We start from the raw sequence: 13,785 nt of genomic DNA on the forward strand, positions 1-13,785 counted from the left end.
GTGCACAGAATTCCAACTCACTTTTTTAGTACCTCAGGAAGTAGAAGATAGTTTACCAAAGGATGAGAAGGTTTCGCTCCTAAATCTTTATTCTCCACCTAGAACACCAGAACAAACCAACCTCTATATGTGCATGCTACAGCTACACATCCCAGACACATATTATTAAGTTTGTTTTGTCTTGGTTTTTCGAAGTACATTTTTAAACACTAGCCATTTACTGGAGTTAGTGCTGGTAGTGGATGGATGTAGCTTCCTTTTCCGCCTTTTAGATCTGGGTTTAGCAGTTGATGCCAGCATATTTTCTGGGCTTCTTTGTGAGTTGCTCCAGTTCCTATCTATTATTAAGCTGTCTCTTTGCCTTTGGCTGAAAATAATGCCATGTCTGCAGAGGCCTTTGTAGGTAACACTACACCCACTCCTCTGTCTCACGCTTGCCTTTTCTATTTGGCTTGCAGCCACAGAGCTGAACTTCAGCACAGGCAGAGTTTCAAGGCTGCTTATTTCCAAACAGTTTGTTCTGTGCTTCTTTGGGGGAGGTTGAGAGGTGGGAAGGAAGTGGAGTCAATGGAGATGTATAGGCATTGCTGCCTAGCGCCAGGATGTGTGCCACTGAAGTGTGAGCATATGCTCTGCATTGCTGGGAGAGACTCAGCACACTGAGAATTTGGCCCGGGCAACTTCTGTTAGGCCACAGATCCTGTGCTTTGGCCAGCCCTTTGTCCCTGGGAGAGATGCTGCTTGATGAAGGCAGTGTAACCCAGCATGACTGAAGTCATGAACCTACTAGGTCAGGGAAGAGGAAGCCCCTTCCATGTGCTTCTATAAACTTCAGAGGAAAACAGGTGAAAACTGGGGGATGAGTGACAGACAATTTTTAGACACCGATGAGTAACATTGAGTACTCTCTGTGTTTGACAGTCATAAATGAAGTGTGTTTTGGTTAAATTACAGTCCTCTTCCGTTCAGTTTCCTCATAAAAGTCTGTGTGAGCATTTGTTCTGATCTTGCAATGGTAGTCTGGACCCTGGCTCATAACTGCACTTCAGTCTAGCACTGCACTACCTAGTTGGAGTGGCCATGTCAACTGGGCATGCTTAAAAGCACTCCTCTCATCTGTCAAATCTGCTTAGCTCTATTGAATTGAGAGAAGGAGTATTTAATGTTATGTATTATGTGCCACCTGTGTGAAAGCTGAATTTTTTTTAGTGGAAGTTCTTCTGTTCTGCCATTTTCAGATAACAAACTGGCTCACGAGGTTCTTACAAACAAAAAAGATCATCTTGTCCTACCCGTTTCACTGAAGAGTCTCTTTAGACCTTAGCAGGAGTTAGTAGTCGCAACCCTGTCATTGCTACCCAGTAGCACAGCCTGCTATCACTGGCTCTTCTAGCATGCAGTGCTACGCTTCCGTATTCTTAGCACCTTTCTACAGCTTCATGACAGATGCTGAAAAATGTACTGTTGTTCTTAAGAAATAGGAAAGTGCAGAGATAAATATTGAGATGTTGCTCTGAGGTAGAGATGGGAATGAGGCAGATGATGCGTTACTGTTGCACTGATAATGAACAAATCTTTTGCCACATGTTGTGAATCTTTTCTGTGTTACTCCAGGGGTGGGATGCTATTGAGTGGATAATTCAAAATTCTGAAAGCGCTCTAAGCTAGCAGTTCTCCACACCTACAGTTTATACTAACTAGTGGTAATGTCAGCATTCTTCTTGGTACAGCGTTTCAGCTCTCTAGCAGATGTGTGCATGAGTTGTCGTGATGTGAACGTCCTGAATTAACCTGCATGTATGTTTTATATATGTTACGTACAGGAATGGCAAACGTGTTCATTAGGGAGTAGGTCAGACATAGGTCAGTGGGCAGCAAACCTGCTGCAGCCACAGCCTCTGCTTCAGCTGCAAGTGGAAGCGTTGCTACAGCTAGCTAGGCACATCAAGGAGCTCTTCTACCAAACATTGGTTTGGGTTTCGCTCCCTGTGATTTCAGTGTGTGAAACAGGTACCTGAAGGAATTAATCCATCGTTCAGTGACTGGAATTGGCGTCACAAAAATGAGGCAGAAATTGATAACACTGATTTCTTAAAACAGATTGCCTAGCGAGGGTGATCTTCTACATAGTGAAATTGGATTTGCTTTTTTTACGTCTCAGGAATATTGTTGCCCTTCTGCCAATTTCCATGGAAATCTGTACAGTGTTTGCAGCTGGCAGAATACCAGATTCCCGTGGTGGTTTTCATTGCTATTGTTAGTTGTCTTCTTTTTGGTAGTGATGTGTCCCCTCAGCTATGCGACTATGACAAAAGCTGACTTCAAGGCTGGGAGGACAGAGTATAGTTGCTTCTGATACCTCTGTGGATGGTTTTCTTTCCACTAGCCGGTGAAGCCTGTCTCTGTCATTCCTGTATTAGCTTCTATTTCAACTAATAAAATTCCTTTTTTTTTGGAAAAATCCATTTTGTTGCTTCTCTTTGTTAACAAAATAGGGATTTTTTTCATTGCTTACTTTGAGATCAGTGTATGTAATGAGTGCTTGCTTTTGTGTTCTCATTCCACTAAGCTTTTATGGCTGTTTCTCTAGAAAATGTCAACCACAGGGGCTCAGCATTTATCAGTCACTTGAAACAAATCTACACCTGCAGCATCTGGTCTACTGAACCCATCACACTGCTAACACATGCAATGAAAACGAGTATGCATGCTTGGTTATGAATGTGCTTGCTTAATGAGCTACTTACTACAGATATTGTTGTACAATATGAAACTTTATAGAACAATCCTCTGTCAGATTTCTTAGTTTTGATTTTAAACTGGGTAGTTCTACAGTGTTTGGAGGCTTTACGTCTTGTTAAGATTTGTAATTGCATTTCGCATGTAGAATCCTTCTGGAGTTTTCCTTGCTGATATCACAAGTTTTTTCTTAGCTACAAATTATAGCATGTAGCATAGGGAGAATATACAGACCTAGATAGTCTTAAAAGTGGAAGGAAATATCTTGGTATTTTAGTTGAACATTTAATTTTGTCTTAGCATTTTAGTTAATATATTTATTTACATAACTGGGTTGGTTCATTGTCAGGGCCTGAGAAGAACCTCAGAATTTTTGTATTGAGCATTTTCTATCTACATCAAAGCTGTTTGACTTTCTGACAAGCTTTCTTTGCCTGATTACATCAGTGTAAGTCATTGCTGTCTTAGGGAGTTCTCTGTGCCAGCATGTCATCTAAGAGAGGACGTTTTAACCTGACTTCTAAATACCCAACATATGCTTGCAGGAAGGAGATCCCTTCCCTTCACCCCAGCTTTCTTCCTGGGGGAGCACTGGGTTCAGCTCCCTCATGGCTAGTTACAGCTTGTTGCTGCACAGTAGCCTGCTTTTGTCTGGGTGTTGCTACACATGCTGTGCTGCTATTCCCGGCTCTTGCACAGGCTATAGAAATGGTTCAAGTATTCACTTGCTGAGGTTTGTTGCTGAGGTCAGTTTGGTGCACAGGCAAAAAAGCTCACAAAATAACTCATACTCTTCTAAGGAGTTTATCCAGCAAGCCATACTGGACAGTTTAAAGCGCTGGCCAAGAGTTGAACACTTGGTAGATGGGTAAGGCTTTTCTCTGTGTAAGGACTTCGTGTTAATTCTGTTAGTCTCTGTGATACAAAGAATCTGAAGAAAACCAGAGTTAGCCTTTGACTCAGCTTGATGAGACTCTTGAGACAAATATACTCTTATTCATAGTAAAATTATATTTCATTTATTATATTAGAACTTGCACCCTGAACCTGGGCTTTCAGTATTATTCCAGGATAACATTTCTAGTGTCATAAAGCATTTTCACAAGAATGTGTGTAGGCTTTGTTCTGACTTTTTCTTTTTTTGGGAGGTTTTCAAGGTTATTTGTGCAGATTCTCACTCATGTTTAGTGGTTTGGAAGGGACACAAGAAATTGGCTCTGGGCATGTTATTAAGCTTTTGTTCACCGTATCACCTATCCTGCATGCAATAAAAACAGTATATCAGAGTTGAGAGCAAAACTCTGTGAGAGGAGAGGAGGTTCACCCCTTTTCCTCAGTTCCAGCAGGAGCCTAGAGCACCTGCACTCTTGAAGACTCTTTGGGCTCAGAGCCTTTGCTTCAGATTAGACTTGAGAGGGTGCCAGCTACTTGCCATGCTTTCTACTCCCTACTCTTAGTAAGGTATGAATGATAAAGGTATCTTGGCTTCTCTTTAGGAAAAAAAAAAAAAAAAAAAAGCCTTCATGTTTACTAGGGCTGATCCCATCTGCTTGTTTTGGCGAAAGCTGTCATCTGGAGACTGTGGAACTCCAAGGTCTTCCACTTGGACTTAGCGTGGTGGTTTCACCAAGATGTGCAGCTGAACTCCAGCATAATATTCTATCACTCCTCAAAGGAAGAAAGGCAGAAAATATGGTGAAAAAGGCTCAAGGGCTGAGATAAGGACAGGGACATTGCTCACCAATTACTGTTGAAGGCAAAACAGATTCAATGTATGGAGATTAATGTAATTTATTGCCTATTACTAATAGATGAGAAGAGTGAGAAACTAAAACCAAGCCAGTGTTGCTCATGTCTCAGCTCTGGCCAACAGCAGGTCCCCTTAGGGACAGCTGGAGCTGGCACTACTCTGACAGAAGGCAGCTGCTGGGCTCTGCACAGAGGCCATCCCTGCAGCTCCCTGATACCAAAACCCTGCCACATAAGCTCAGTGCTCAGCTGGTTGAGGTGGTTCCCTACTTTCTTAATTGTGTGGCTGCATGCTCATCTTGAGGTGCAGCTGCTAGAGGGTCTTCTGAAGGCAAAAGACTTTTGATGTGCTTATTCTGCTGAATTCTACTGCTTTTACTGAAACGTGGGCTATCAGTGCCAGGCTTTGAGGTGTGCCCTACCCATTCTGAGAGCTGAATGTCCCTTGATAGGAAAGATGCAGCTGTGGTCTCTGCATCATCTTGCTTTATGCTGCTTAGTGGAGCTCAGTGCAAGGCCATCTCTTCAAACTCTAGCTCGAGTTCAAATCAGTTTGTTGCTATTTCAATGAGCACTTGAAGGCTATCTTTCTTTGTCCTGGATTTTCTCAACAACTGTCCATATGCAGCTCTATTAATGAGTATGAGAACAATATGCAGACTCTTCCACAAATGTACTGGTCCTCTTAAGGTGGTGGGAGCAGCAGACAGTAGAAATAGCAGTTCTCTTTCTTCCAGGAACTGAACTGCTGAGTGAGGCTTTTTGCATGGGAGCACTGCTGTGAGCTCACACCAGTATTGCATTTACCTCCTGCATATGGATTACTCAAATGCCTTTGTAGCAAAGTTTCAGTAAGATGAGAAATAATCAATACAATCCTGTTTCAAACCATGGAGGATGGGGAATTTTAAAACTAGTCTTATGTCTGACAGAGGAAAAACTATAAACATGAGCAGTCGTGCGCTATTTGCTCTGATCCTGAACTCTGCTATTTCCTTGGCAGGGCCGGGATGCCCTGGAGTGGGTGATCAGCAAACTGAACGCAGAACTGGAAGAGCTGAAGTCAACGCGTGAGGGCATAAAACCAGCCATGGCAGCAGCATCCACAGAGAAATAGTAGCCAAAAACACAGCGAGTAACTGATTGAAACATTTCATTCTGCAGACTGCTGTCTCGATGGCCCTTCCAAGGCTCATCTGCGTATGTTTTATATATTTATAAGAATATTGGATCAGCAGGAAGGTAACCTCATCTTTCATCTCCCTTCACCTACTGCAGATTACACTGACCTCCTGCAGATGCTCTTTTCACTTAAACGATTTCTTTTCAACATTGATAACAAAACGTTCAGCACATTTAAATCTGCCTAAATGTGCCTTTTGTAACAAAGATTGAGAGTGTGTTATATTTTATACCATCTTTTTCATACTCAAACTTGGAAAGAACTCATGTTCTCCAAATGAGCATTAGTTCTGTGAAGAGCTGAGAGCACTAAATTTTGTCCATTTTGTACTCTTAAAACCATTTAAAGGGAACTACGTGAAACAGAGCACGATACTCTAGAATTAAAGATGCCTATCTAGAGAATCATCCCCAACAGCTGAAACTTGTGTTGCGCTGACTCTTGTTATGTTGCTTAATGTGCTATCTGAACGTGACACACAGATGCTTTACTTCTTAGGTGTTTATATCCAAAGAGAGTTTCTATTGGTGTTATCTGCCTAAACAGGCTTTTTCTTTTTTCTTACTTTGTGGGGAGAAGGGTGTAATTTATTTTCATATTTATTAACTTTCCCAAGTTCCTCCCCTCAGTAGCAGAACAGGAGCGGGAGGAGCTGGGGAACACGTGGGTTATTTATCTGCAAGAGGGTGCTTGCAGGCTGCTGGAACAAAGAGGCTCTGCTGTTCTCTGCTTCTTGTTCTTCCTGCAATCTCTGAGCTGAGGGAGAGCTGGCTGCAAGAAATGAAGAGCTCAAATGAGAACTTCGAAGTCCAAGCGGCAGTGCTTCATCACTGTGTGTTTTTTGTGCTCCAGAGGGGAAGAACAGAGCACAAGAAGAACTGGGCTCTCCTTTTCGAACGCTTTCTACAAACGACTGACTTCTGCTGTAATGCATTTTTTCAACACTTTGCCACGTTGGTACAAATGTTTTTAGAAATGTTTTCAATGCTTCTAATTGTCTGATTCTAATTCTGATTGTCTAATTCTGATTCTAATTGTGGAGATTGCCTCTTTGAAAATATGCAGAGATACTTACTGGTAACAGTTCCAGCTTTTGTCTGAGGTTCACAAGACTTTTGTACTTGGTCTGGGAGTAGCTGGTGTTTCTTAGATAGCCCTCTGTTGGGGCATTTTACATTGTGTTTTTTTTTGTGCACACACAGACTGAGATAGATAAATGTTGTGAAGTTGTTTGCTTGCTCAGGTGACAAGCATGTGTTCAGGGAGCTGTGAGAGCATGAGGAGCTTCTTTAAAAAAAAAAAAAAAAAAAAAAAAAAAAAAAGAAGAAATGTTGGTCACTGTTTGGATCTGGTAATTCAAAACATCTGTGTACTTAAGGGAAATCTCAGAGTTTGTATTCTGTTTAGCTTGAAAGTGAACATTAATTCGGATGTAGGTATAGTCTAGGTAAATGACATAGTTCTAATAAAGAAACTTAATTTACATTATTAGCAATTATTTGAGTAGCTAATATTTGCATTGCTCTTCTTCTGTGGACCTCAGGTTTTTCTCACCTGGGCACAGGATGTTAGACCCTGACCTGGTAGCAGCTCCTTCCTGTGATGCACTGTGGATGGCTTTGGTACTCCTTGTTGCTGTGGCACATCTCAGGGGAGTGGTGCTGCTTCCTGTGTAAGGACTGCAGGAGCTGTCCCAGCACCCACTGACCTCTGGTAGGAAGGGCAGAGCAGTGATGGCAGAGTTCTGAGCAGAACAGGAAATGACTGTGTGTGTGTGTGTGTAAACCTGATCTGCAGCATTCCCATAGTGATTATGGGAGATGATGAAGCCTCAACTGTGAGGCAACAGAAAAGTTTTTTTTGAGGTTCATGTATTGATTTAGTTCAGAAGAAGAATTATCTAAAGCTGCTTCTTACACCAGACGTGCTCAGTGTTGTTTTAAATATAAATGCTTTGCGTATGGCACCTCCCAGCACTATCTGCCATCTCAGAGGAGTCATTGCAAACACCTTTGTTGTCCCCAGAGCCAAACTTGGCTGCTGTGCTTTTTGGATCAGTACCAGCTGTGCATCAGTTTGATCAATTTCTTTCCTCACGCTTTGCTTCCTTCTTCCAGAGCAAATCTTTACTCTCTTGTGTAGCAGCATATCCTTTCTGTTTCCTTTCCCTGCTGTAGGTTTGGGGCTGATTTCTCTCCACGTCATGCTACAGGATCTAGACAGCGAAGTGCTTGGTGTTTCCTTCTCTGCTGCCCCCCCCTTGGCACGGGTCAGCACCTTGTCTTGGGCTCTGAGCTGAAAGGAAGAGGGCAGCCCCTTTGGGGAGGAAGGAGACTGCTTTCTCCCAGAGGTCAATTCTAGCTCCTGGCAGCCTTTCCGCAGCCGGGAGGGCACTGCTGTTTCTCACATCATCTTTGGGGTGTGTGATGCTCCTGCAGCCCTGGGCTTGTTCTCCTTGTGACTGCTGGTGCTGGCAGTGTGTACAGGTGGGATTTGTGTGTAGCAGATGAAGTGATTCTTAATTTTCTGTAAGCTTCTGTGGAGAGTTTTACTCTTCTGCTTTCTGGCTCATTGAGATTTGCATACAGAGCTTCCACTTCTGCCCTGACCATGTAAGTCCTGTCCCTGGGCTCTAGTGGGTTGGTAACTCTGGGTTCAGCCCAACTCTACAGAGCTGGTTCTAAAGCACGCTGCTTCACACTCCTGTTCCATCACTGATGGAATTTACCTTTTGGGGCAAAAATCTTTTGGGATTTCATATCTTGTCCTTGTACACCTGTGACTGATATCCCCAAGTGGAGCAGTCGGTGGCACCGTTACCATTTTATATCTCCTTAGATAGTGAGCTATGACGGCCAGGAGTCTGCAACGTGTCTCTGTATGCCATGGTACTCTCTATCTATCTAAAATGACAGCCTCGGTTACACCTTCTGGGTGTACTCCTGCAATACAAAACAGGCTGTCAGTGTTCAGAGCTGTCTTCAGAAATACCATCAGTTATTCTGTGCTCAGGAACGCTTGGACAAGGCTGTGGCTTCCTAGAGCTCAGAGGGCGCACTGTCTCACTGCTCAGCGGTGTGTGGTTGCCCTCTGTCTGCACTTTGATTGCATCTGCTGGCTGCCTCAGTGAGCAGTAACACAGGGAGGTGTCGTGTGCAGTGACTGGCTGTGACTTGCCCTGTTGCCGGGCTGCATGGGCAGTCAGTGCTGTTCTCATGGGCCATCAAGTGTTTTCCCCTAGTTCCCAGCCACTGTTCCAATGGTGTTCAGCTGTTTTCATCAACAAGCCCTTGCCTGAGGAAAAGGCTACCTGTTCTTCACAAAACTGTGAAGTACAGCAAAGAAGACAGAAACTTTGACGTTTGCTCCCTCATGAAGAATTAGCACAGACAAAGACTGTAATGGAAAGGCATTTTATTTTCACCCAGTACCACCCCTCCCACTATAAAGGAAATAACAGGGAAAAGAGAAATAAGCCCACCAACCGTCCCCAGAAATGACATGGTCACAAGAGCATTTGCAAGGTCAGGCGTAGTGCATGGGAGCACCGCAGCCAAGCCCCGCTCGCCATCGCAGCAGCGGCAGCACCAGCCCCAGTGCTGCACAGCTGTGTGCCATTCAGCTCCGTGGGCCCCCATGGTACGTTCAGACCTCGGGCATCGTAACAAAGCTACAAAAATAAGATTTTAAAAGCTGCTGGGAGGAGCTGACCGTGCTGCCCCACACTCAGCAGTAATTCACTCTAAAATGCCTACAGAGCGCAGACTGTCGGAGGGGCTGAAAGCATTAACTCTAACGAAGGTAACAGCCAACACGTGTATAAATAGTTTTTGTTTTTAAACTTTGTGGAAAGTTAATTCCCGTTGCATGACTGATGGAGACTTCCTAAATATCAATAAATATATTACACATATTTACAAGCTTCACCCCAATACCAACATGGTGCTGGGCCCACAGAAGCTGTGCGGTGCCCAGGGCCGGTGCTGGGGGGGGGGCTGAGGCCTGGCGGCTGCCAGCTCTGCTGCCCCACGCCCTGTAAGAGGGGAAAAGGGCATGCGGGGCACCCAGCCCTGAGCAGCCTGCGGTGCCAAGGGGGAGTGGAGTTGGAGCAAGCAGAGCGTGTGGCCAGGGCATTTCCAGGAGAAAATGATCAGAATAGCAGCAGGGGAAATTCAGAGCGAGAGTTCATGCGTTCACTCTCAGCCTAGTTTTCCTGATGCACAATGCAGCGAATACGGGGCCTGCTTTTGGCACAGGAATGAGAAAAAGTGCAGATGTGACTGAGATGAGGGGCCCTCCTAGCAGCAGTGGCTTTAGGCAGCCCTGGCCTCCTGCCTGCCTGCCCATGGCTCACCTCATGCCACTGCTCTCCATCTGCAAAACTCTCATTTCCCAGGGTGACAATGAAAGAAAAATACGGGTGGGTGAGTCTGTGCAGAGGCGTAGGGAGCCTTTTTGTGTGCTTTTCAAATCAACGTACATATGGTACAGATGGTGGTGCAGGCCCTCCCCAGGCTCTGCCAGCATGAGGTCCGTGTGGGACGGACACATTGCTGGAATCCACAGGGCAGATCCAGCCCCGCTGCTCCGTGCAGCTCTGAGGTATCACTCATGATTAATCCTTAGTGTAGAAATGTTAATAAATAGATCTGAAACTTTTCTGCTATGTCCTCCTATAATACACTGCTATAGAGATATTAAATATGCCTCAGGGTATTAAAAAATGTATGAAAAAGTTACAGTAGTTGATTTTCAAGTATTAACAACTTGACTATGTTAGTTTTAAACACCAGAATGATCCAGACGCAAATTACAGATTAAACTCTGGTCAAGCCTGCATTAAAAAAAAGTATTTCAACTTAAAAAAAAAAAAAAAAAGAAAAAGTGCAAAAAAGCATGCGATGGTGTCAGCTAACAGTGTAGCCTTGTTGGAACATCTCACCCAGTGGCCTGGTGTTCTACCATGGGCAAAGCAAAGAAGGAAAAAGAATGAATCAAGGAGGGGAAATGAGAGATTGCTCCCAATCTGGGACAGCGTCGCCCAAAATCTCAGCAAAACATGGGTCCCTGCAACCAACTTACGTCCCCAGCAAAAATGGGGCTCTCAGTGGGCACACTGCCAGCAGAGCCATAGTGGAATTTGTGCCTGCTAAGATGCACACATGTACCCTCCTGTCCCCTGAGCGACCCAAGGAACAATGCTACAGGTGCTCCAGTAGCACCAGGAGCCTCTCTTGCTTCCCATCCTTCCCATCTGCTGTACAGCTCTGCCTACCACCAGAATTCACTACCACCAGTACCATACATTCAAGTAGGCAGTACACCCCTGGAGCCTGCCCAGAGACACCCAGGGCAGCACTGAGGCCTCAAAGAGCAGCAGCCCCACGATGAGCAGCTCTGTCACACCTTCTGCCCCAGGGCCCAGACACCGCAGTCCCATGTTGGACTCTGACCTCGGAGCAACAGAAATGGTTCAAAGAAGGACTGCTCGGAGCACAGCCACTCACACCAGTGCCTGGTGAGCTCTGAAAGCAGGATGTGAACATTGCTAGCTTGGTAATGCCAATATGACTTACTGCTTGCTACTGCACTGGCACTGACTTTGTTAGATCGGGTTCTCCGTTAAGCACACATTTTAGCTCAACTCCAGAAAATGATTCAAAGAATGGTTAAAAAAAAAAGACTGAAAGCAAGAAAAAGCTTTCTAGTTTCAATGCACGCATACAAAAGAGGCAACGATTGCAAATTGTTGATTTTCTCCCAGTGCGAGCAGCTGACCTGCTGCATGTCATTCTGTCCTGATAAAAACACAGCTTCTGCATCTCTGGAAAACATGGCGGTAAGAAACTCTGTGACTGAATGCAGATCCAAGCCAGTCGAGTGAAATGAAGCAACGGAAGAATAACCCTGTTTTGGTGACCTCTCCTACAGACGATGACCTCATGAAGACAAAAGCAAAGAAAAAGGCACAAGGCTCAGATCTCATTGATAGTTCTCTCAGAGGGGCGGTAGTCAGAGGTTCCTGGAGATGACATATAGAAGGACTGTGTCTTCCTTTTTAACCTGGCTCGCTTGTTGGCCAGGGACAGGCTGCGCCGGCTCGAATTGATGATTTCTGAAATGAACTTCTTGCAGTCCACACACACCTCCATCGTGCTCCAGTCCTCCATTAATTCTTTGGGAAACTGCAGCTCTTCGTGTGACTTATCCACAGATTTGGACCTTGAGGCCAACCTGAAAAGCAAAACAGCAGGACTGGTCTCAGTATGCAGCAGCATTGCAGAGAGCACCCTGGGGCGCCTTCAGAAAACAGCAAAAAACAACTGGATTCAAAACCTTTCTGTTTCCTCCTATCCCAAAAATGACACCTGGCTCAGCAAGACTGCCGAGTCACCAGCTGGAAGTTTGTGTGAAGTTGGGTAGTGTGCCCAGGACCACGGCCAGGCAGCTTCTGGAGACCTCCAAGGAGAAGACTCCTCAGCCTCTGGGTAGCCTGTACCAGTGCTCCGTCACCTGCACAGCACAGAAGTGCTCCTGGTGTTCAGAGGGAACCTCCTATGTTCCAGTTTGCTCCCGTCCTGGCACTGGAGTTTGTAACTCCAAGAGGCATTTCCAGTGCACACAGGTGACCGCAGTTGCTTCTCACCTGGGCATGCTCCGCAGTGACCGGTGGTGGCTGGTGGAGGGCTTCTCTGGCCTCATGAAGCTCTCTCCTCGCTGCAAGGTGGAAGGTCCCAGTGAGAAGATGGGGAGAGTGGAATATGGCTTTGATGGCAATCGCATCTGTTGAGCACAGAAGGAACACGTGATATAAGAAAGATGCAGTATCATTTCCAAAGATGACAGCTTTTCAGAAAGGAGTGAATCAGAAATGTGTTTACTTACCTTTTTGCAGCACTGTGAGCATACAGGCCTGTGTAAGAAAATGAAAGCCTGAGTCATTTAACTGGGCTATGCCTTAATGACATCAAGAATAAGGGATAAATACCCCAACTCCTTACCCAAACACTTTTGTTTTAATGTTTCATCAATACAAAAACTTAATCAGAACATGAAGCCAAAAGTGAAGAGGAATACTAAACAAGAACTACAGCTACAAAAAGAAAAAAGGGGGAAAAAAGGGGAAATTAATGTTTCTTTTACTTTTGATCAAAAATCAGAGAATCCTCAGAATTGGAAGGGACCCTTAAAGGCCAACTAGTCCAACTGCCCTGCAGTGAAACGTGACACCTGCAGCTACATCAGGTTGCTCAGAGCCCCATCCAGCCCAGCCTTGAGTGTCTACATGTTGGTCTTATGATCACCTTCATTGTAAATCTTTCCTTATATCCAACCTAAATCTCCCTTCTTTAAGTTTGAAACCATTCCCCTATCACAGCAGACCCTGATAAAGAGTCTTTCAGTCCAAGGGAGCACATCACTTACAAAAGATCCATTTTAGCATACTTACAATATTTGTTTTTAAACCTGGACTGTTAAATGAAAACAATCAACACTATGCAGCATTTGGGGTGATCTAAGGTACAACTCCAAGTTTTTCATACTGTAATAGTACTTATTTATTAACAGATGCTAAGTATTTACCTTTTACAGAACTGACAGGTGTAAGACCAGGTAAAGAAAGAAAACCTTCTTGTCCGACAGCAAAAGCAGAGCTGAAAGAAGAACAGAGAAGTTCCCATGTTAGACAAGTTCTGCACAAGTTCATGCTTCCAAGAGGATATAGAAAAGAACTGTATCTTCATATATTAAGAAATATTCTTTTAAAATATTCTTTTGACTTTTAAATGCTCTTGTTCCTAATCATCTGTGCTGGGTTCTGGAATATTAAGTGGTTGCCTGTGATAAGATTTGATGATTCTCTTCCAATCCTATGTTCCTGAACACCAGAGAAGGTCCAGGAATGAGCTACTACAGCTGCCTTACTTGAGGAAAACCTGTTTGGTTCATTGAAAGGAGCCAGGCATCATAGGTTATGAACGTTTATATGAAGAAGGGGCATTGAACAAGGAAAAGCTTTTTTTGTCATACAGATGACACAATGGGATCCAAAGACAGGGATGTGAGGCTACACAAATCTGATTAAAAATAAAAAGGAACAATTTTAATAGTGG

At 44.4% G+C, this 13,785-nt stretch overlaps 2 protein-coding genes across 5 annotated transcripts in view; one reads left to right on the plus strand and one right to left on the minus strand.

Moving 5' to 3' along the window:
* The window catches only part of PRELID3A (PRELI domain containing 3A), a 10,153-nt gene extending 2,984 nt beyond the window's left edge, over window positions 1-7,169 (plus strand). The window contains exons 6-7 of one of the 2 annotated variants that reach the window (XM_042835952.1): window positions 107-112; window positions 5,490-7,169. In XM_042835952.1, the coding sequence (XP_042691886.1) occupies window positions 107-112; window positions 5,490-5,605 (122 nt within the window). In that variant the 3' untranslated portion in view covers window positions 5,606-7,169. Of the gene's footprint in view, window positions 1-106; window positions 113-1,475; window positions 1,486-1,614; window positions 2,327-5,489 lie in introns of those variants that run through there. The other variant, XM_042835959.1, reaches the window with a different exon arrangement.
* A 1,899-nt stretch (window positions 7,170-9,068) lies between these two features.
* Window positions 9,069-13,785, minus strand: part of SPIRE1 (spire type actin nucleation factor 1) — a 123,960-nt gene continuing 119,243 nt past the window's right edge. For all 3 annotated transcript variants that reach the window (XM_042835936.1, XM_042835927.1, XM_042835918.1), the window contains 4 exons: window positions 13,256-13,326; window positions 12,557-12,584; window positions 12,318-12,454; window positions 9,069-11,905 (listed from right to left, as the gene is read on the minus strand). In XM_042835936.1, the coding sequence (XP_042691870.1) occupies window positions 11,647-11,905; window positions 12,318-12,454; window positions 12,557-12,584; window positions 13,256-13,326 (495 nt within the window). In that variant the 3' untranslated portion in view covers window positions 9,069-11,646. The remainder of the gene's footprint in view (window positions 11,906-12,317; window positions 12,455-12,556; window positions 12,585-13,255; window positions 13,327-13,785) is intronic.

The sequence above is a fragment of the Centrocercus urophasianus genome, unplaced genomic scaffold (assembly GCF_019232065.1).
Source record: "Centrocercus urophasianus isolate 14NV4802_14NV808 unplaced genomic scaffold, USGS_Curo_1.0 seq_11, whole genome shotgun sequence".
In the NCBI taxonomy this organism is placed as follows: Eukaryota; Metazoa; Chordata; class Aves; order Galliformes; family Phasianidae; genus Centrocercus; species Centrocercus urophasianus.